The sequence below is a fragment of the Xiphophorus maculatus genome, chromosome 13 (genome assembly GCF_002775205.1).
Source record: "Xiphophorus maculatus strain JP 163 A chromosome 13, X_maculatus-5.0-male, whole genome shotgun sequence".
Classification (NCBI taxonomy): Eukaryota; Metazoa; Chordata; class Actinopteri; order Cyprinodontiformes; family Poeciliidae; genus Xiphophorus; species Xiphophorus maculatus.
This window is the reverse complement of record NC_036455.1, coordinates 779,260-801,485: the sequence shown is the minus strand read 5'-3', so window position 1 is coordinate 801,485 and position 22,226 is coordinate 779,260. Positions and strand designations below refer to the sequence as shown.

Below are 22,226 nucleotides of genomic sequence, written 5' to 3'. Positions count from 1 at the left end.
AAACTCATAGTTAAAGTGTACCGTTAAGTCAATCCTGTGGTTTTAATGGATCACAACTTTCCCCCTAATTTTTTAGTCACTGACCACAAAAAGGCAACACGTTTTGCAAATTGTAGTTCAATGCTGAAGGTCATTGTTGACAAATTAAAACCAACTGTTGCTTATTCAGATTAAATTTGAATACTGTAAACGTTGAAACACATCTGATTTACAGATTTGATTAAAATTTTTTGAAGAAAACTTTGAACTAAATGTAAACTTCTGAAAAATTCCTCATAATAGCAATGCCCCATGCAGTCTATCAGACACTAGAGGGTGCTGCTCAGTTAATGGAAAATAAACTCCCAGACAAAGGGTGATTTAAGTGCAGTGTTTATGTGTATCAGTGTGTCGCTCTTAAATAAAGACACAAGTTGTCAGTTTAGTCCAGATATGTCAAGGTTTCCTTTTCCTTTTCAAAGAGGTGCATTTATACAGATGTCAAATACATACACCAACAGGTTTTTTTTTTCTCCATTTGCTATAGAGGATAAGGGTGGTGACACACGGAGACTTGAGTGAGTACAATATAGTACGAACAAGTTGGCTGGGATTTTCTGTGGCCCACCACAGGACAGGCTGTCTGTGCTGATGTAGGGGTCTCTGCCCCCACCTCATCGGCCTGTATAGAGTTTCAGTTTAGTACTCGATGTACCAGGTTCGCAGAGTGATAGCTAGACAGACCAGTGGCGAGCCTCAAGGCTGAGTGTTCAGACCAGGGGAAGGAATCGACTGACGTATGGCCTCCATCCCCTCCATGGCAGTGGGGAAGGTCAGAGGCAAACAGTTCTAAGAGTTTGTCGCTGTGCGCAGACGTTTAGTACACTGAAGAGAAATCCAAGGCATCTCCAGCATTTTACGCAGAATATCAGAGCAATAATTTATAGTTTACTTTCAGTTATGACATTTGTTAATCATCAAAAATCAACTGCAATATCAAATTATATGTGATAAATGTACATACATTAAACAGCCCACTATGTAAATTGATTGGGGTGAAACTTTTTTTTTTTTTTAATCTTTCTGCCTGAGTTGGTTATCCAGCGCTATGGACAAAAAAGAAAAGAAAAAGAAAACTAACATAACTAACAAGGAAAAAGAGGAATCCTGATAAAGTTCTATTCACTTTTAAAACTTTAAAACACAAAAAAGTGCCAAAAACATCCTTTTTCTTGCAAAAAAATGAAAATACAAACATCAAGAAACCATGGAGCACACATGCCTTTTTTTTATTAAAAAAGTCAAAGCTCACACACCAACATTCATTTTGTTTGTCGAGTTGTGCAAGAAGCCAATTTTAAAAAAAAAACAAAAAACATAAGCAGTGTTCCTCAACTGAGGAAGCTTGTCGTAAGAATGAACAATGACACATTCTCTACATAGTTTTTCCAAGTCCCCTGACATTATACTGAGTGCTACGAGGAGACCAGAAACAAAACAAAAAAGCTCCTGCACCAAAAGATAATGCAAACAAAGCGAAGGTTTGGACGCAGTGTTTTCACACCGCACGACCCAAACCGAGCTGTCAAACACCTCTGCCAAATTAGAGCTCAAAAACATGGGAGCACAATGAAAGCACAAATAATGACCCAGCTTGGATGCTGTGGGGTGGGGAAAGATTTCTGTTCCTCACACACACACACAAAAAGACAGAAACAGGTTTTTCTCATGGAAAAACAAGCCACAGAATCACCTAGCGCCAAGGCCCGTTGGACCCAGGAACGCGCCGGCGCCAAGTGAAGATGGGACAAACTCAAGGTTACTGCAAAGAAGAAAGAAAACTGATGTGCAAAAAAAACTTGAGCCACCTCTCTTTCCCATCAGTAATCACACTCCTCCTTTTTTCCCCCCATTGTCACTCTCTATGTATTTTTGAATGAATGTTTTCCCTAGGACGGGCCGCGGTCTGAGAAAGAGGGGTTAGACCGAGCCCATCCCAGGATTAGAAAGTGCTGAAACATTATCAAGTTTTTGTTGTTTTTTTTTTTACAAATACTTACATGTGCATCTCTGTTGGTTTGTTTTTTTTTTTTTTTTTTTTACTTTTCTTTTTTTTTTTTCAACTTTTTACAAAAAGTGGTCCCCACTATCAATGAGGTTATTTTCTTATCTGTGAGTCCAACCATGAACCACTGAGGTTCAGGGTTTACGATCTCACAGTCAATTAGAGAAGAAAACAACAAACACACACTTAAAACACACTCGTACGTGTTTGAACGACACGCAGGACTCATGATGCAGACATACACAAAAACAGAGGAAGGCCACACAGGTGTGGGGAAAAGAGAGTAACGAGGAAAAAAAACAAAAAAATGGTTTATTTGTTTCTTGCTTAAAAAAAAGCCTCCTTACTATTGTTTTGCAGAAGGGCCACACATGGAGAGAGGTTAGAACACAAAAGCTTTCTGAATGCTCTACATACAATTGGCACGGTAATAGAGGGGAAAATAAAATGTAAGTATTGCACATTAGGATATATTTAAAGAGGATTAAAAAATGGGCAAACTTCAGATCAATAAACAAAACAAGAACTTTACGACTCCCTCGACTTCATCCATGACAAATCTCCATGCCAAGCTCACTTGTGTTATTAACTAAAATTGACAGAATTTTCTCAGTAAAATAAAAACCTTAGTGGCAAGATTTTTTTTTTTAAGTGGGGTTCTGTGAAGAGGATATGAGCAGTATATAACTTTCCCAAGTTTGATGGACAGAGGTTTGGAATACATGCACTCTGAAATAGGGTCTAATAGCAATACCTCAACAAATTATGTTAAGATAAAAACACAAAAAGAAGAGTTTAATAGATCTATTTTAACAAGCATAATCACATTAAATAAACCAAATGATGATTCAGAGAAATACTTTTTTTTAACTGAGTTGCAGTTTCAATTTCAGTTGTCCTATAAGGATTAAAGAAATTAATTATATACTTGTCACATGATTTGAGTATCTATCTTGTGTTTCACTGCCGTAGGTTGACATGTGCCCTTTGGTAACTAACACACCAGCATCACCTTTCTATGTATTTAACACTAGATAACCTGATCATTATCCACAGACTTTCACAAAAAGTTTTTAACAGCACGAGGGCCTCCACTTTTATATGATCTATGCAACTGCAATGACCCAATAACATTATTTAATCTGATGAATTTTTGCCATCTCAAAACTAATCTGAAGAACTACACAGCAATTCATGGGAACCATACCGTTTTAAGTCCAACCTGGCAAGAGAGAGTAATTTATTTAGTGTAAAAATCTATGGTCAATTACACTCAACACTTTATGTTATGCAATGTGAATTTCTCAAGAAACATTTTCAGTAAGGAACCACAGATGAACATGATCAGTGTGAATGTCCAACATCTGTGTAAAAGGTGATAATGATTAAAAAGTTTATAAAATCATTGAAATGGAAACCCATTTTGGAGCTGACCTCACTCTCACTAGCCACTGCATTAACTGTTTCAAATTCTTCCTCCAAACTTGGCTTATTATTTTAACTTTACCCTTTAGGATACTGACTGATCATAGCCTTTCCACAGAAACCCTTTCCATCCCCTTTTCCCCTAAAAAAAACCCTTTAATGGTCATTTTACGCTAACATGAAGACAGGATCACACTGAAAGGTAGCTAACGGTTGTTACGGAGTTAAACGATTGCTTTGCCTCAAGAGGAGGCATCTGGGAGGTTGGCTGGCTGCGATCGGGTACCTGAAACAAAGTTAACGAGGTCACTATGTAGTCGTGGCAACGAGGCAGAGCTGGGCAGAGAAAAAGCGCTGGTTGCTTCAGGTGCATGTGACGTATGCTGACCTGTAGCTTCAGCATCAGCGTTAATGACTGACCAGCAGAAAAAAGAAGAGGTTTGGGGGAGTTAAATTACATTACTGCATATATACGAGTCTTCCCTGAAAACTAGCAACTGGTATTGCAACAGCAATTTCAAGATATTAAAGTAGAATTTATAAAGGGGAAAAGTTTTGTTGAAGCAAGTTGTATCGATGGATAATTATCTAAATATATTTTCACAATAGACAGACATTTGTTTGACCGTATGCTGGAGGAATATTTTCATTAAATGGTTATTGCAGAGACTGTTCCACTCATGAGAGCAGAGTGCCTGGATATGGTTTTTCTATTGCTTTCCTAACCCAACCAAAACAAGAGTAGGTTAATTAGACTTTGGTATACAATTTTTTTATGTGTAACCTATTTGAATACAAAAGTTTGGATGATTGGATTGGGGGTAAGGTTTGCTTTAATGTTGATTTTCCTTGCTTTTTGGTAAGAGGGAATAGACAAAACAAGAAACATACATTTGTAAAACACATGCACACAGGAACACATACTTCTCTTTCTATTTCTCTTGAATAGGTTTCTGAAGGAGAGGAAAGAAATAAAAGAGCACTACTATGGTGATGTTGATCTGAAAACCCTGTTTTATTATAAAAAAATAAAGCATTTTCAAATCTCATTTGGGGTCTTCTTGTTAACTCCCCTTTACCATCTTGTTTCATTGACTGATCCGCCCATCTCAACACACATGCATCCTGCCATCAACCCAACAAACACTCACCACATGAAACACCATTGCCCCTTAGAGGTTAACTACAACCTGTGGGATAAATGTCAATAAGCCATGACTTAAGAGATGGGATATGAAAGCTGAACTGAAGCAGTTATGCATAACAGATATGCTTGCAGAAGAATTCATCGCATGGTGAAATATGGTCTGGTCCCCTTCATTACAGATTAAGACCATCTCTTTTACCAGCTTGGAAATTAACATTTGAACTGCAGCTTGAAAAACTTTGTTTACGGTCTCACAATTTGGAGGTGTGTGTGCTATTCCACAGGGAGCTGAGGACATACCTGCTTGGCCTTTGCAAATCATTTATTTATTGGGATGGTGGGTTGCTTGTTTAAGCTCTAGAAGATGCAGTTCCTAAGGCTTAAGAACAAACAGTTTTGATTATTAACTGTCTAATGTGGGCATAATAAGGTTGTAGCCCTAGCATCAGGCCACTCAACCTTAAAATCACTAATGGGCAAAACCGATGGAATTGTGCCATTGATTAGCTACTCCCAATGCTAACTAAAGCATCTTCACTGAGGACCCACATCACAAAAATGTGCTTAAATCGTTTGAGTAACTCTCATGCTACTTTACCCATAATAGTTTGCACATTGTCGTCTTAAAGCATCAAAGAAAATCCTTCAATAATTATCAACATCCTGGCTGATTTTAATATGGTATGGTCTTAATCTGGTATAAAGGGTCTTACACAAAGAAAATTTTAAAACTAATTTCCTTTATTATATATGTTTCAAAACAATCAATGTTGCAATGACTTTTATATGCAAGAACCAGTGTGTAAGGGTGTTGAACCTTTAACATCACTGATTTAAAAATTCATCAATATGAACCACCAGGCAAGCACATTTGCTGAGGTAACCGCTACATCTTAGTGATAATGGCTTTCAGCTGTTTTGAGACGTTCCATCTCCATCACGAAGGGCTCAACCGTGGGCAAATAATCTCCTTGAGAGACACTAGGAAATATTCCGTCTTTGAATAAATTCAGTAGGCAGGCACATTTAAATTCTGCTCTGTGTTTAAATACATTTTTGTAACTGACATTTAAAGAGCTGATGTAGAAGCATGTGCTCTAAATGTGGCGAAGTGCCTATTGTGGAACAGAAAAAAACAAAACCCTGGTTTCCTCCAGTGTCTTTTATGTGGTCTAGAGTTTGTTTCAGGACAGGGGCGCTGAAAATCATGTCTCCACCTAACTCTCTCCTCCTGATGTGCAAATTGCAAGATTCTCGTAAGTAAAGACTCCAAGTAGAAACACTGGACATTAAGCATTTCCTAAATATATATCTAATAACTACCTATTTCCTATGCACAATGCACATGTACACGCAAACACACACACACACACACTCCTAAATTCCCATCCATACACAAACACACCACAAAGCACTTTCAGTATGACAGTACTGCTAGCGCTGTGCACCAGTCCAATGTCAGTCCACCGGTGTCTTTGCGGTAGGGACACCGTGCACCAAGTATGCTTGCACCTGCAGAAATCTAAAAATGTATTGACAAATACAGTACATATCAAAGGTCAATGATTTCAGGGATGGTCTGTACTGTTTTTTTGTCTGCGTGTGGGTGTATGGAGAGACACAGACCAGCATCATACACACACACATACGTTACAAAATACATGGTGACCTTCAAAATGATGTGGTGTGAGTTATAAGCTGTTGTTTTAGCACAGAACATCACTGGGATTTTAAAAAGCTGGGTTTTTTTCTGTTCACCTTTATCCCACAGCCCAAACTATGAAAACACATTCCAATACTTGTCTACTATTGTGCATGGTACCTTGCAAAAGAATCCACATAGTTATTTTTACACATTTTGTCACATTAAACCACACACTGCCTTGCATTCAAGTGATAGACAAAGTAGCACATAATTGTAAAGAGTGAAGTGTGGTTTGCATTCAACACCCTCTTTGTGATGACAAAAAATAAAACCCAGTGCAAGTTTCATTTGTTAATTAACTAGTAAATCACACATAGGTGGATTTTACTGTGTAAAAATGCAAATTTCAATCCATAAACCTCACCTGTATGAAAGTGGCAAAAAGGAAGTCACTGTAGAAAGAATGGTATTCAAAGTCCTTTTTAAAAATTTGCAGTGAACTATGGGGACACAGCAAACAGGTGAAAGAAGGTGCTCTCGTGAGATAGCACCAAAACATTTTTGGCCTCCTTGCAAAACGCTGTGCACATCACACTAAACATATCATTCAAACTGTGAAACATAGTGGTGGCAACATGATGCTGCAAGGATGCCTTTCTTCAGCAGGGTGAGGGAAGCTGATCAGAGTTTATTAGACAGTGTATGGAACAAAATACATAATCAAGCTGGAAGAACACCAGACATTTTACACTTACATTCCGTTCAAAATATGCTGTATATAAAAGATTACATCACAAATTGTTCCGATTTTTATTAGTAAAAACAACTGGGATTGACCTACTCCAACTTTACAATTAAGCACTCTTGTGTGCTGATCTATTACATAAAATACCCCCCAAAAGTACATTGACGTTTGTGGTTGTGATGTGACAAAATGCAAAAAAACATAACAAAACTTTTGCAAGGCACCGTAAATCACTATATTTGTACTTAATGTCATCAATACACCACCAGTTTAATCCATGTCTGACCTAGAATTTCTTCTATACCTGTCACATTCATCCACTGCTTTATGATTCCATGGCACATCAGCTCCCTGTTGCTTTTCCAAATGCTTCTCCTCTCCAAAGTGCTGCTGCTACTTTCTACTTTTCTCCAAATAATAAAAAAATATCTAAAAACATACAGTACTGTGTGAATAAAGATACAACTAAAGTCTGCTTGCTGTAGGGTGAGTGTGACAGGTGTTTAGAGTGATTTGAAACATCCCGACCCTCTCAGAGCTCACATGCAAAACTCTCTTTGTTCCTCTCACTCAGCTCTTCTAAACAGACAAAAATACAAAGCAATTTATCAAATACAATTAGGATTGTACACAATCATCTTTTCTTAAAGCAATGCTCACCAACACAGTGTGTTTTGCACTTGTATGTATCAGGTTAGGGTATCACATTTATACACCAACAATGACCCAACTAGGGTTCAATCAAGGAATAAATGACCCCTGATTTAGTTTTTTTGACAATCATTTAAAGCAACTATCTTGTGAGATAAAAGATGAGAGGTTAACAAAATTAAAACATTAAGATGAAAATGCTACAGATAAAAGTAAAGACTCTGCTATCAATAAAGTAAGCAGAGTAAGTGTTGTTCCCTCTCTACTACGTGACGCACTGGCTCTACTCGGTGACTCCTGCGTGATTTGTTCTGATGCATTTATAGAAAAAAGATGGATATAAATTGTACCAAATACCAATTACTTTTGACAATTACATTCAGGAATTAGCTACAAATCCCTAATCTTTAAAATCAGCTGATGTTTTACTGCTAACTTGGCAAGTGTCGGTGGTTGACGTGTTTTTGTCCAGGCAGTCTCGGTACAAGTGCCCACGGAAGGAAATTGCTGTCAAAAAAACCAAGAGAGCTTGCATCAGCTTGAAATTTACATATTGTGTAAAGTGTCTGTGGCTGGGCAGAACCATCAAGCATGGTGCCAGTGCGTCACAGAGCCACCAATAACAAAGTTCAGCACTCCTCCCCAATCCCTCAGCATACAGAATCTCATGAAAATATCACCAACAACGGCACCGATTGCTCATATGATAATATGTAAGGTGATACGCCGTAGAGTACAGTTACCTCTACAGTACAGTATTCAAGATAGAAAAAATAAAATAAACAAATGAAATAGTAATGTGGGCATTCCTTTTTCTGAAGAATCCTGTTTTGTTTCTTTTGTAATCCCAAATGTTTTAACAGTCCTGCTTTCCTTTTACTTGCCAATATTTGACCTTCCCTCAATGCTGACTTTCACGTCGTAAGGAATGAAGGAAGGTTTGGGCAAGGTCAAAGGGGGCTCCTCTTCTGATTTTTCTACTTTTCGACCCTCAGGGGCAGACCACCTCCGCTTTCTGCTGCCCGACGGCTTACTGGAGCTGGAGTCTGTGCTCCTGGCAACCTGATCTTTGGAAACAGATCCTCTTTCCCCAAATGTGAGATCTCCATTTTCCACTCTGGAGTCTCCTCCACTCCCACTCCCGCTTTCACCGCTCCCCCGCTGGCTGATCCCGTTCTCGCGCTCTCTGTGTCTGGAATTTCCCACACTGCAGCTCTGGGATGCTTCTGAGATGGCTCTGGGGGGTTTAAGGTGCCCGTGGCAAGAGTGAGGGACTGAAGCATTGTTTTCTGGTTCTGGAGATTGTGTCTTCTTCAGAGACCCGTTCTTCAGGTTTTTGAGAGTAAGTGAAATACAAACATCACCCACAGAAAGCTTTGTACAAGGCAGCTCCAGAAGCTGAGTGGTTCGGTCTGGACAACATGAAGACCATCCTTGGCCAAACACGAAGAAGGGGTACTCAAGCAACACCTCCACACTCACCTAGAGAAAGGGGCAATAAGGAAACGTTAGAACTCTTATTCAAAATATGGATCTAAACATGTTAACATTGCATGTAAAATTTATTCAACATTGTAGAACATTTGCATGAACAGCAAAGCATGATGGCAATATTCATTCATGAAAGAATATGAAATTGTTTAGAGATTGCAGGTTTACAAATGCTTTCTGGTTCTGTGCAAAATTTGTTCAGAGCATTTTTGGCAGATCTGGACTGTTTTGGTGGTTATAAAACTAAGCAGACAAAGATCTCATGTGAAGTGCCTCAAGGTACTCAAATTATTAAATACTCCCACAAAGCCAGATTATGGAAGCACTATGTCCTACTATACATTTGCTTATAACATAGAATTTATAAAAATGTAGAATGGAAAATCTGAATCTATCTATGGCTTTTGACCCTGAACAGCCCTAAGCAGGAATATGGATTATAGATGTTGTCAGTCCATCACCAAGGCAACATAAAGACGACCACGCATAAGCACTCAGACATACAGTTTGTTTAAGATTTCTAATTAAACCAAAGTGTTTTTGGAAACTGGAAAAAAAATAGTTTACTTGAAGAAAAGCAAAGCATGAACAATCGTTGTTATGATTTTGTGTCACTACAGCCCACAGGAAGAAGGGCAGGGAGATAAGGGGAAGACGTGATCTTTTTTGGATTCCATCATAATTTAGATATGGTAAATATTAATCAATCAATCAATTAATCACATTTTATTTGTATAGCACATTTCAGCAGCAAGGCATTTCAAAGTGCTTTACATCATATCAAACACAGAAACACAATGCAACATAGAATCAACAATCAAAATGCGACATTAAGTCAGGTTCCATCAAATATTAAAAGGTTTTGTACTTGTATAGTGCCTTAGCAAGTCCGTAGGACCCCGAAGCACTTCACACAAGTCACTCACGCACACATTCACATGCTGATGGTGGCAAGCTACTGGATAGTAGCCACAGCTGCCCTGAGGCAGTCTGACAGAAGCGAGGGTGACCTATATACACTACAAAACATAATCTTTGAATATGACCTTGGCATGTCTTCCCATGCGACTTCTGTGCCTTCCCATCCAGGTTACCCTGGATTCCTTCTTACAGTGCAAACATCAGGCTTCATATCAGTTACTTATGCTTTAGATAACTATTAAAATCCCTGTTTTCTATCTATTCCTTTTCCTTCATTGAGTAGATGGTGTTAGATAACTTACAATAGTGGTTGTATTGTAATCCTCTAGAGAAAATACATAACCATAATTTGGGGGATTCACAAGGAACATATTCTTCTATGTTGGGGGCCTCAGAGCTTTGCACAGGATGTGGAATGAAAAAGTCCTGCCAGTACATTTCTAAAAAAAAGAAAAAGTTACTTGAAGAAGCAATGAATCTATATAACATGGATAATTAAAACATGCTTAAAACAATTTAAAGCATAAAATAGAGCACATCATACTTCCAAAACCTTGAAGTTGATGCTTAAAAGTTGACGGTCAGTTTATACTGATTCTGTAGTATCAGCTTTAAGATCTGAAACTAGTAAAACACTTTCTTCTTATAGTCTGAAAACAGGAAGAACATGGACTAAAAATGCTACACGTTTATCTGAAATGTGTTTTTCATTTTTCTTTCATTAGACTTTGATATTAAATCAGTGAGAATAGAATCCAATTAAAAATGACTAATTATGGCACTCAAAATATAATCAGGACAGTCTATATGATGGGTTTAACCGAGAATCAATAGAAATAAAGCAGGAGGTAAAATAGTGGGCCAGAAGTAATTAAGAGATATTAAAATTAAAATACAAACTTACAAAGATGTTTAAGATGTTTCAATCACCCTCCCAAACACATACTGGCCAGTATTTTTCAGTCGAACTTTTTGTAATATAGGATGAAAGCTGCTTCCAATGGTCTTAAAAAATAAACAACATGGAGGAGAAAGCTGAGTCTGCTTGGTGAGATGGTCAGATCTTGTGGGGTGCAGAATCAAAGAGCAGCCGCTGGCAAGGGAGAGAATTTTATATGTGCGACGTGGGCTGAAGAGCCATTACAGAGATGAAATGACTTGATTGCACACTCTGAAAGTGAGTAGTAGGTATTTGTATATGTGTGTGTGTAAGAGAGAGAGAGAAAATAAGGGATGGAAAAAAATAAGAAAAAAACCCCTAAAGGCTGTTGAAAGATCTTGGTTACAGAGAAAAAAAAGTTCTGCATACTTTAGCAAGCCACATTATAAGGCACACCTTGCTAATACTGGGTGGGAGCAGCTTTTGTCTACAGCTTCGATTCTTCCTTGCAAAGATTCAAAAAGGTGAAAGAAATATTCCTCAAAAATTGCTTGTCTCATGGTGCACTATCAAGCTATAATGTAGTCATCAGAAGATAGGTACAGTGTCCAAATGGATGGAGATGGTTAGCAACAATTCATAGATAGAGCTTAAATGATGCTCAATTGGTACAAAAGGACCCCACGTCAAGTTAACACCAACAAGCTGAATCACATGGATCCATGTTTTCATGTTATTTATTCCAAATTCTGACTGAGTGGCAACATTAAAACTTTAGGGTCTCATGGCACCTTAAAAGTTGTCTGAGAGATTTGTCAATTTTTGGTTGTCATTTTTTTTGCCACAAGCTGAAAACCTACATGCTAAACTGAAGGCCCACTCCTTTTGATTGTTCATTAAATGAAAACTACAAAGTACCGCGAATAAGCAAAGTGGTTTAGGCAGTATTTTGGATTTTCTATGAAGATGTGTTCACTATCGAAGGATATTTTGATGCCTGATTTACTCAATAATTTTACAAGCTGTCAAATAGATTCCAGATCTCAACTCTCTGAACTTGTGTGAAGCTCATAACAAGAACGTGTTCGTAACAGGACTGTCATCCAAGTACATTGAAGTTAATTACAGGGGGAACAGCCGAGTCCTGAGATTCATGATAATAAAGTAATTAAGATGGGTGCAGCTCAACACTTGTCATTCAACATAATAATCACCACATATGAATAAACAGCAATCTCTACTACAGGTCTTAGCATTCTTGCAGGTGAAATGGTTTACAATTCAGGAAAAGTATTGCAATGCATTTTTGACCATTTTTTGCAAAGACTTTATTTAAACAATAAAGTAAATTCTTTTTTCATCTTGTTTCAGAGTTACTCTTGATAACTTATTAACTTTGTTTAAGTAATAGAAGCATTGGGAAGCAGCCATGTGGGCAGGTTCTAAAGGCAAAATTACAGTCAATTTAACTATTAGGCTGGCAACTTGAACATTTCTCTAAAAAAATTATCAAAAGGATTAATTTCTTGAATCTGCCTTATATTGTCACTGATTTCAAAGGAGATGACAGTCTTTCTGTAAGGCCAACTTAATAAACTGAGACAAGAGTTACTACAAGACACAACCAGCATGTTTTTTATATAAAGTTACAACCAGAAATAATCAATAAAAACACTTAATCAATGTCAGCTTAAATTTGGGTTTTGAATAAAACCTTTTAATTGCTCTTGTTTGGAGGGAAATGATCATCTTCACAATCTTCAACAATTTATGAAACTTTTTTTTTGTGCTCATTTTGAAATTTAGTCTAGAAGAGTTTACATGCAGGGTCAAATTTATCTATACAACTCACTGAGATGTGGTTCCACTTAATTTTTAAGTGGCAGATAACCCACATCCTTTAAGTTGCTATTAAAATGGCTTAGAAATAATTCTAGTGGATATTTCACCACTCCTCCTGACAAAGTTATTAAAGACCATTTAGGCCTGACAGCTTTACAGCTTCCCAGAAGCTGGATTTGTCTATTCAAAAATCAGTTCTATAGTTTATTTGTAATCATTGTCAAACTAGTGAGCCATTATCAACAAGCCATTTTCTGGAAACTCAAATCAATTCTAGTATGAGTATTTAAATATCCAGTCAGAATTTTGGCAAACGTTTCCTGAACCATAAAATAAATGTGTCTAAGGCACTCTTCTATTTAATATTAAAAGGGTGTATGTATATACAGTCATATTTAATAAATTATAGTATCCGTTCCAGTAAGGCTCGTTTGTCAAATTAAAAATAGTTTTTGAAAAAAAAAAAATATATATATATATATTTAAGCCAATATAAATAATTATTTACATTAAACCCTGTATTACATATTTTTATTATTGGTCAGATGTAATATTCAAATCTTAAATGTGTTTTCATTTGCTGTAAGACAATTATCAAAAACAGAAATTAAGTCTGGGTGTAATTAATCTATATAATGTTTTTCACTTAATGAATTGAGTTACTGAAATAAATTAACTTTTTAATAATACTCTAATTTATAGAACATGACTGTATTTCAGTTTGCATCTGTACATTTTACTCAGTGTTTGGAGAATATACACAATTCAAATATGTCCATTATATCTTAATTTCTAACATATCTTGAAGGCATTCAGAGTGTAGTTGTTTCTGTCTACACAAATTATGGCTTAAATTTTTAATTGCTACTACTTAATAAATGGCAATGATTAATGTACAGAAATACATTTCTAGGTATAGTTCTGTTTATTTTTCTTACCTGTGTGCGATGCTCACCAACAGAGAACTGAACAACAGCAAAGTTAGGTGAGGTGTGGCTCCCTTCTATACGCTCCACTGTGGATGAATCGATCTTCAACTCGCTGCTAATCTCTGCACTCTGGATGAAGTCCTCTGTCTTTAGGTCCTCCACGCGTTTCAGCTCGCCGTCTGCCAGCTGGATGATGGAACCCTTGATAAAATATGGCGGGAGTGAGGGGGACACCACTGTACTTGAATGAGCTGGAGGAGTGGAAGCTGCAACTAGCCCTGGTGGAGCAGGAACAATGGGGAGATGAAGCTGGGCTTGAACCACTGCACCTGGAGCAGCCACGTGGAACGTGCCACTTTGGGTTTCCACAGTTTCTCCTTTTGGGGCAGTGGCAGCGATGTATGTGTGAGGGAGTGTAGCAGGAAAAGGTGCAGCTTGAGTTGATGAAGTAATGTGGGAGGTTACAGGCTCTAGTGTGGGGACCCCACCTCCGCTAACAGGGATGATGACTGGTTGGGTGCCTGGAATGAGCAAGTGTTGCTGTAGGCCGGTATGGTAGCTGCTCCCACTGGGCCCTGTAATGTAACCAATAAGAGGTTGCTGTGGGTAGATGCTTGTCGAAGGGAGTCCCATTGACAGTTGCTCTGAAGCATTGTGGGTGGTCTGGATAACAGTCTGGGGCGGCAGTGTGCTGACAGCCGCTTTCAGACTGTCTGCACTTAGTGGAGGTGGAAATGTGAAAGAGCAGGTGGTGTTGGATGATGAGGGTGGGCGACTGACAGGCTTACCCATGCTGCCTTTCTCCATGTGTGTGGGCGTAGAAGCTGTCAGTTTCTCAGGGCTGGCTCTGGGTGGTACCAACTGGTGGTCCCCATGGCTATTAGGTATTAACATGACAGAGGTTCTTAACCCTAGGTGATCATGAGTAGAGTAGTCTGACGGCAAAACCAGATGACGAGCCTCAAAGGAAGACAAGGAGGACCTGTCCTCCCTTGATTTACCTCCTGACTTTAAGAGGCCAGGCTCTGGTGGGGGTCCAAATCTCCTACCCCTTTCTAGCTCCCCATTATGGAGCTCTCTGGGTCTGGTTCCTTCCTCCTTTCTGCTATAGCCATCTGTATATTTCCCCAATGATTGGTGGTGATGCATGGACTGGGACAGTAGGTGAGTGCCTCCTTGGTGATGAGGTGATGACACAGTCCTTGGTGACGTTGACATTTGAATATGATGGGGAAAAGGGTCCGTAGAAGGAGGAGGCATGGAGGTACGTCCCAAGGACGCTCGATGCTGCTCCTGTTTGGTGACCAGCGTCTGAGCAGGTGACGACTCTGTGTATGATGGTCTCTGTGTGGCTGAAGAGGAGGAGAGAGGGGAAGGGGGGAGAGGGGGTGGGAGTATCTGAGGAGAAATGTAGCTTGTATATGGAGTAGTGTACGATGAAGCGATGAACTGCATATTGGGAGGCAGTTGTGTATAATGGACTGTTCCTCCAATTGTAGATTGAGATAGGGGGGATGTGTACACTGTGGGGAGAGATGATACTAGCCTCAAAGAGGAAGAGGAGGTGGAAGAGTCTGATAAGGTGGAGGGGGATTTATACTGGGGCCCATCAGTTTTGTTGGAGCTATGATGTGCAGTAATATTGCTTTCATTTCCACCAGCTGCACTAACATAGCAGGCTGTGTTCTCTGGCCTGTCATGAACAGGTGGTATAGCCGGAGAGCGACTTTCAGGTGGTAATGTACTTGATGTGCCCCTCTTTTTTGGGGGCAGACATTCGTTGCTGCGTTCCTGGTTGGACTTCATGCTGATTTCACTTCACGTCTTTGTACTCTCAACTGTACTTGCTGTATTCTTTCTTTAAAATTGATCCAATACAATTTCCTTTCTTGTTTTGAACTTTCACTCTGACTGTCCTTGTCACTTTCCTTCAATCCTTTCTTTTTGCTTTTAATGCTTAATTCCTTTTTCAGACCAATTGCAAATAAACCTTTAAAAACCTGCCTCCATTTTACTCCAAACAGCTGACAAACATTTTGTTTCACTGAAATTAGGATTGGAAATGGAGATATGGAAGGTTGGTTAATGGGAGGAGTGGGGCGGCCGGATCTGTCCAGGAATCTTTAGTGGCCGAGGGCTGAGCCCAGTCTGGTATGGGAGAGCGTCACAACGTTACGCCTGCTGCTGCTGCAGAGGATGATGGGGGGCCGAGTACGTTGTACTTCATGTGGAATCATTTCCCTCCAAAAGAAAGTCTTCCCACACAGAGCGAAAGCCTGTAGAAGAGAAAAACTTAACTGTTGAAACAATAACTGGAAGAGGCAAGAAACATAAACACAGGTTGCAGAAATATCCATGTGCCATCCATATTGCAAAAAGCTAAAAGAAGAGGCCCTACATAAAACACATTTTTTTGGTGAGTGACTATGAAGGAGAGACTCAGTACATTGCAAGGCAATGTGGGCATTGGCCAATTACAAAACTAATCTTGTCTATGTTCCTTGCCTTTACGATATTTATATACACTGCATAATTGAGAATAACTAAAAGGTTATCTGTGTTATGCACGTTCACCACATAATGATAGAAAACAGTATTTCTATTTGTGAAATGTCAGAATATCCTCAGAATGACTTTTGCTTAAAGATTTTATAACCTTTTTGAAATTCAGAAGTTTACAAACGCTAAGATCAGTATACCTTTAAATAATTGGATAAAGCCCGAGTGACATGACACTTTGACCTTCTGACGGGTTTTCACAACATTTGAGTTCATTTGAGCCATGCCTTTGCATGAATTCTAAGGTGAAAACTCGAGAAGAAAACAGTCAACATATCAACAAGAGAGTTGTGAGCCACTTCAATTCTCTTTCCAAACCAATTTTCATAGACTAAAGGTGCCAAATAATTATATGCAAGTATAAACAGTGTGCAAATGCTCAGACATCATATTTCTTTAGGAAGGGCAAGGAGACGGGTTCTGTGTTTGAGAGATTAACGTGATTTAGTGAGAAACACTTCTATCAACCCCAGAACAAAAGCAAGAGACCTTGTGAAGATCCTGGCTGAAGAGAACAGAAGCTCACCATTCTGACACTAGGATCAAAATGGGATAAAAGCCCAAAAAGGAAAAAGTCATTTCTCTAAAATCAACATAAAAAGCTAGTTTGAAATGCTTGCAAGCACAAACATTTCATTGCTGGAGACAAATTCTGTGGTCTAATGAAACTAAGATTGAGGTTTTTGGTCATAATAACTATTGTTACATTTGGCAGGGAAAGAAGGAAACTTGCAGGCCTAAGAACACCATTACAATTATGAAGTACAGGTGTGGCAGCATGATGTTGTACGTATGTTTTGCTGCAGGAGGGACTGGTGCATTGTAATGAATCTCTTTCAATATTTAGCTTTTAGGAAATAGACTTAACTTTGATAGCACTAATTGATCTAAAACAGGAAAACTTTAGTTGAAACTTTAGTTCAGTAAAAAAAATATATATTTATGCTAATAACAGGTATCAAATTTGTATGTGATAAAAGTATAATTCTTGTCATCCAAAAAATCCTGTTAGCAAAAGTCTTTGGTAGGCAAAATGTAGAAAATGAAAACAATAATCCTGGACTCTTTAGCAGGCAAATAATACTCTGCTGTGTGCAGGTATGTGTACACCATGTAATAGTAAATATATTTGTGTGATGTGTGCCATCTGTTAACTATGACTCCCTACTGCTGAAGAACAGCTTGGTGTGAACTTATAAATAATGTATCAGTACTTCAATAATGCACTCTTATAAATACACTCTCGCTCATACATAACCAGGCACATCACGGCGGTGCATGCAAGTGGTGACACCTGGTCATATTAATTATGTGAACTCTCTTTTCTTCAAACATAGACCCACTAAACTTACAAGCATTTTAGTGCCATAAGAATAATAGGTACGGTGCATATTTTCTTGCAAAATAGCACATGGTAAATTGTCTATTGTAGCACACGCCATGAATCTATACCAAACACACAGCTTAGGAACGCAAGCATTTTTATGTTTAATCAGTTCAACTGGTGTCTGGTGTGACTGCACCTTGCACCATTAAAAAAGTGAATAAACAGTCTTAAGTAATATTGTGGTGCAAAACAAAGCATATATAGTGGGGTACATACAGATTGTTGCTCAACTAGTGAAATCATACCTTGTGAAAGCAAAGACTGAACAGCATTTTAAATAAGTGATGAATTAAAAATAATAACGATCTAACACTCATTTATTAACAACTATTAACAGTATGATAATTAGAGTGACATGCAGTCCAGATTATAATCTTTCTAAGATAAAATGTTTTTTTTGGTCTGCCTTATCAAGAAGACATGATGAGCCTGTACATCTATTCAAAGTATCTTAACATAGAAATGAAATACTTGATGTCTGACTTCCATACCTAGAGGGTAAGGGAAATATCCATCTCCTTCCATGGACACTTATTTTATTATTTAATTCTATTTCTAATCCTATATAGAATGACATAAAAGAAGGCTAAAGGAGTCATAATGCTTATTATAGGGAAAAGTTTAGAAATGATTTTGTCTGGATAACGTTTTGTTTGTCTTCACACATCACATTCACTATTTTTCTGCTATCCAGGCAGTTGCGGACTCTTTGTCTGGCAGGTTTTCATCACACTTTGCATTTGTTCTTGGAGGTAATGGTATTTCTCCTTCGCCAAGAAAACATAATTGGTATAAATCCTTAAGATTTAATGCCTAAAAACTGTTGCTAAATCTTCATTTTTTAACATTTTTAAGCCTGATTAAATTTTTTTGTTAGATTATTACTTCGTGCATTGAGTTAGTATATCTACCTAAAGTGTGCATGCATAGGATTACTCTACAGCACAACAAACGTCTGGCCTCGAAAGCAGATTTTCTTAATTTTAAGAGCTGTTACAGTTAAATTTTACAACACAGAGTTGAACAATGGAGTAAACACACATGCACATTCATTCATACAAGTGTAAGAGTAGCCAACACGCATATACACACAGAAGTATAAGCTTTGCTTTAGATAGATATAAACTCACACTATCAGAATTTCTGTTCAGTCAGGTAGCCATGACTCAAAGGTGTGTTGAATGGTGCTCGTTGATAGCAGATGTTTAAATGCTGAGGTGTACTTTTCTTTGACTTGCCTTTGTCAGTCCACCTCCACCCCACTCTCCTGCCTCAGCCTGCCCACGTCTTCAGCAATATAATTTTGCTCTCAATTATAATTTTTTTCATCTAATAGTTTGATGTTCTCATTTCTCTCTTCTTATTATATTTGCTTCTTTCCTCTCAGTATCTGTTTGGTATTACTACTCAGTTTCACTCTGGGTTGTTCTGCTTTCACGAGTATAAAACAAAACAAAAAACTGTGTCCAACAAGCTGATGCTTTCTAATTAAAAGTCAAATAAGTAAAACTTTGCATGCATCAGATGAGAGAATTTTCTGATGTCATAGAAGCAGTAAGTACAGATTTATTCACATTGCAGTTTGTAGAAGTGTAGCATTTTTTTCTTTGCTAAGCAAAAAAGACTGGTCAATACATACATACAAACCTCTTGGTAAAATAAAATAAATAATATATAACATGGATGATTTAAACAACTGCATAACAGAACAATATAAAATCCTAAAAAATGTTGAAATTATAAGCATTTCAACATTTGCTTATGATTTGAAAGAAAATATTTTCTCTAGTCTCATCAAACAAAAGCCAGTGAAACATCATTCCCCTTTACCTATTCTTCAGTAAAACTGCGTTTTAAGGTGGGAAAAAGGTCCAGACCAACTTGACACTGTATGAAAAAGTAACCCTTCAAGTTAAATCATGAATTACCTATGATAATAACCACAAAAGCTAAAGCTATTTTACTAGCAACAACCAGGACTGATAACTGACAGAGCTACTGCCTCTTAAATAGTTTCTGTCTAACAAAATCTAGGCTAAAAAGTTCTAAAAAGAAACATGCAGGGTGTGCATCAAGAATGTAAATGAAATAAATCTGTCTCGAAAAAGTTATTAATGAATTTATTTGCTTCAACACTCCTGTCAACAATGGTCCAACCATTATCCACCAATGAAAAATTGTGGAACAGTGACCAACGGTGGCCAGCCTACCAAAAGTTTGTCAAAAGAATGTAAACAACTAATGCACAAGGTCACAAAAAATCCAGAACATCAGCTAAAGCTGTCATTCTTTCCTCCAACAATAACAAAGAGGTTGAGCAAAGATGGCCGCCATGTTAGACCTCAAATGAAGAAAAAAAAAAAATCAACACTATTGACCAAAAAGAAACTAACATTGCATTTCAGGGGAAAAATATATTGGAAGTCAAGTATGGTAGAAGTTTTATAGTCTGGGGCTTCTAGACTTGAACAAATAGCGGCTGATGGATCATGAATTTTGCCCTCCACTAAAAACTCCTGAAAAATAATTTCCAGTAATCATTTGTAACCTTAAGCTCAAACCTCAAGCTGAAGTTCCACAGCTGGACAATTATCTGAAGCACAGAAGCAAATACTTATCTGATATATTTGACTGATATTAAAATTTATTTGATGATCTGATAGATTTGTGATATATTTGGAAGTTGCAGGGAAGCAAAAATGAAAGAAATCTGTAAGGGGGAACTAATATTTTAAATCACCGTAGATGTACAGCATTGGAAATTTACAACAGGACTCTTCATATAATCCTCAGTATACAGTTTTACATTCTGCAAATGTCTACATGTAGTCGAAAATGACAAAACACTTGCACGGTTAAAAATAAGCAGCTGAAACATATTAGGGACGCTAGTGATTGGAAGTGTTGGTATACATAGAGAAGAGCAAAAGGAAATATCATAATACCACCTACGATTGTTGAGCAAAGCCAGCAGTGAGTAAAATAAGGAACCATTTCATGATGGTAAAAAAAGAGAGCAGAGCAGAGAAAAGCTGAAGGTGCATGGAAAGCAAAGAAAGCTTCAGTTCAGCTGACCTACATTGCAAAAGGAGAGAGTACTTCTGCAGTGAAACTGACACTTAAACACAGATTCGCTGAAAAGCTAAGTCACCTGCAAGTCGCTGATCTTGCAGCGTGTGTGAGGCTGTGCATTAATGTGCAGATATCGTATGACGCGTAACCTAAGCTGAATGCCCTCCATGTGTTTTAGACTCTCGTACTCACACTCACAAACACAGGGATCAACTTTACAAAATCTCGTGAGAGTGTACGCTCTGGGAAGCTTGTGGCAAATTAAAAGCCTGCATGCAATTGTGTTTATTGTGGTAAGTGACAAACACATATTAGTCTGGGGTAAAAAATTATAAGGGGATTTCCAGTGTCTTGCCAAAGTATTCATACCCCTTAGACTCTCTTTTGTTTTGTCACATTACCACAAATTTCTGTGATTTTCAAACCGATTGCCTTCAGAAATCAATACGGTAATTAAATATAGTACGATCTAAAGTGTAAAGTAATCTCAGTATAAATTCAGCTGTTCTGTGAAGATATCAGAGGTTTAGATACTTAACCAACAGCATCATGAAGACCAAGGAACATATCAGATATGTCAGGGACAAGCCACAGCAGAGTTATGTTACAAAACAATATACCAAAAACATTGATCAGCACTGATCAATCCATCATCCACTATTATAAAGAGTGTAGATCAGCACTAAACCAACTCATACATGGCTATTCTTCTAAACTGAAACAGGGGAAGGGAGAGCATTTTTCATAAAATCAGCAAAGAGGTCCATTATAACTCTGGAAGAGCTGTAGAAATCTTCTTAGACTGCACCTTGTGGTTCGCCACACATAATGTGGAAACAAGACAAGCAGCTGGAAAAAGGAGATTGGCTAAAAGAAATAAAGGTTGAACTTTACCCAGAACACAACATCCCCACAGTGAAACATGGTAATGGGCGCATCAAGCTGGTCAAAGCTGATAAAACAGATTGAGCTACCTGGAAGCGCACCTATCAGAGACTGTAAGGGACTTGAGACTGGGATGGAGGTTCACCTTGATCCCTAACATTGAACCCACAAAGGAATTGTCAAAAATAAAATCCATGTGCTAGAATGGTCCAGTTAAAGCCCAGACCAAAATTCCAATTGGAAATGTGTGGTCAGACTTAATTGATACTCATAGTTACTTTTTCCAATCTGACTGAGCTATTTTATAAAGAACAAGAAGAAATTTCAGTCTCAAGATGTGCAAAACTGGAAGAAACAGAGTAAAACTTGTAAATGCTACAGTTACCTTTGTATAGCACAATATCTTGTCATTGATAGGATAACTTGTTTTTACATTTGTTTTATCCAACATCCAGTCATGCAACACTTATCCATAAATGAAAACAGAAGGCACCATAGATTATAGCCTACATATATGTGAATCTGATGCTGCATGTGCATGACTGCCCAGTCATAATCATAATCACTATCAAACGGATAAGTTGAACGTGATGTGTTATCTCA

The 22,226-nt window shown here is 37.9% G+C and overlaps 1 protein-coding gene across 3 annotated transcripts in view; it reads right to left on the bottom strand.

Annotated features, from left to right (window-relative positions):
- Window positions 1–22,226, bottom strand: part of atxn1 (ataxin 1) — a 110,120-nt gene that overhangs the window by 8,631 nt on the left and 79,263 nt on the right. For 2 of the 3 annotated variants that reach the window (XM_023345144.1, XM_005797451.3), the window contains 2 exons: window positions 13,730–15,996; window positions 360–9,139 (listed from right to left, as the gene is read on the bottom strand). The exons of the other annotated variant lie outside the window; for it this stretch is intronic. In XM_023345144.1, coding sequence (XP_023200912.1) covers window positions 8,534–9,139; window positions 13,730–15,526 — 2,403 coding nt within the window. In that variant the 5' untranslated portion in view covers window positions 15,527–15,996 and the 3' untranslated portion in view covers window positions 360–8,533. Of the gene's footprint in view, window positions 1–359; window positions 9,140–13,729; window positions 15,997–22,226 lie in introns of those variants that run through there. 3 annotated transcript variants of the gene reach the window in all.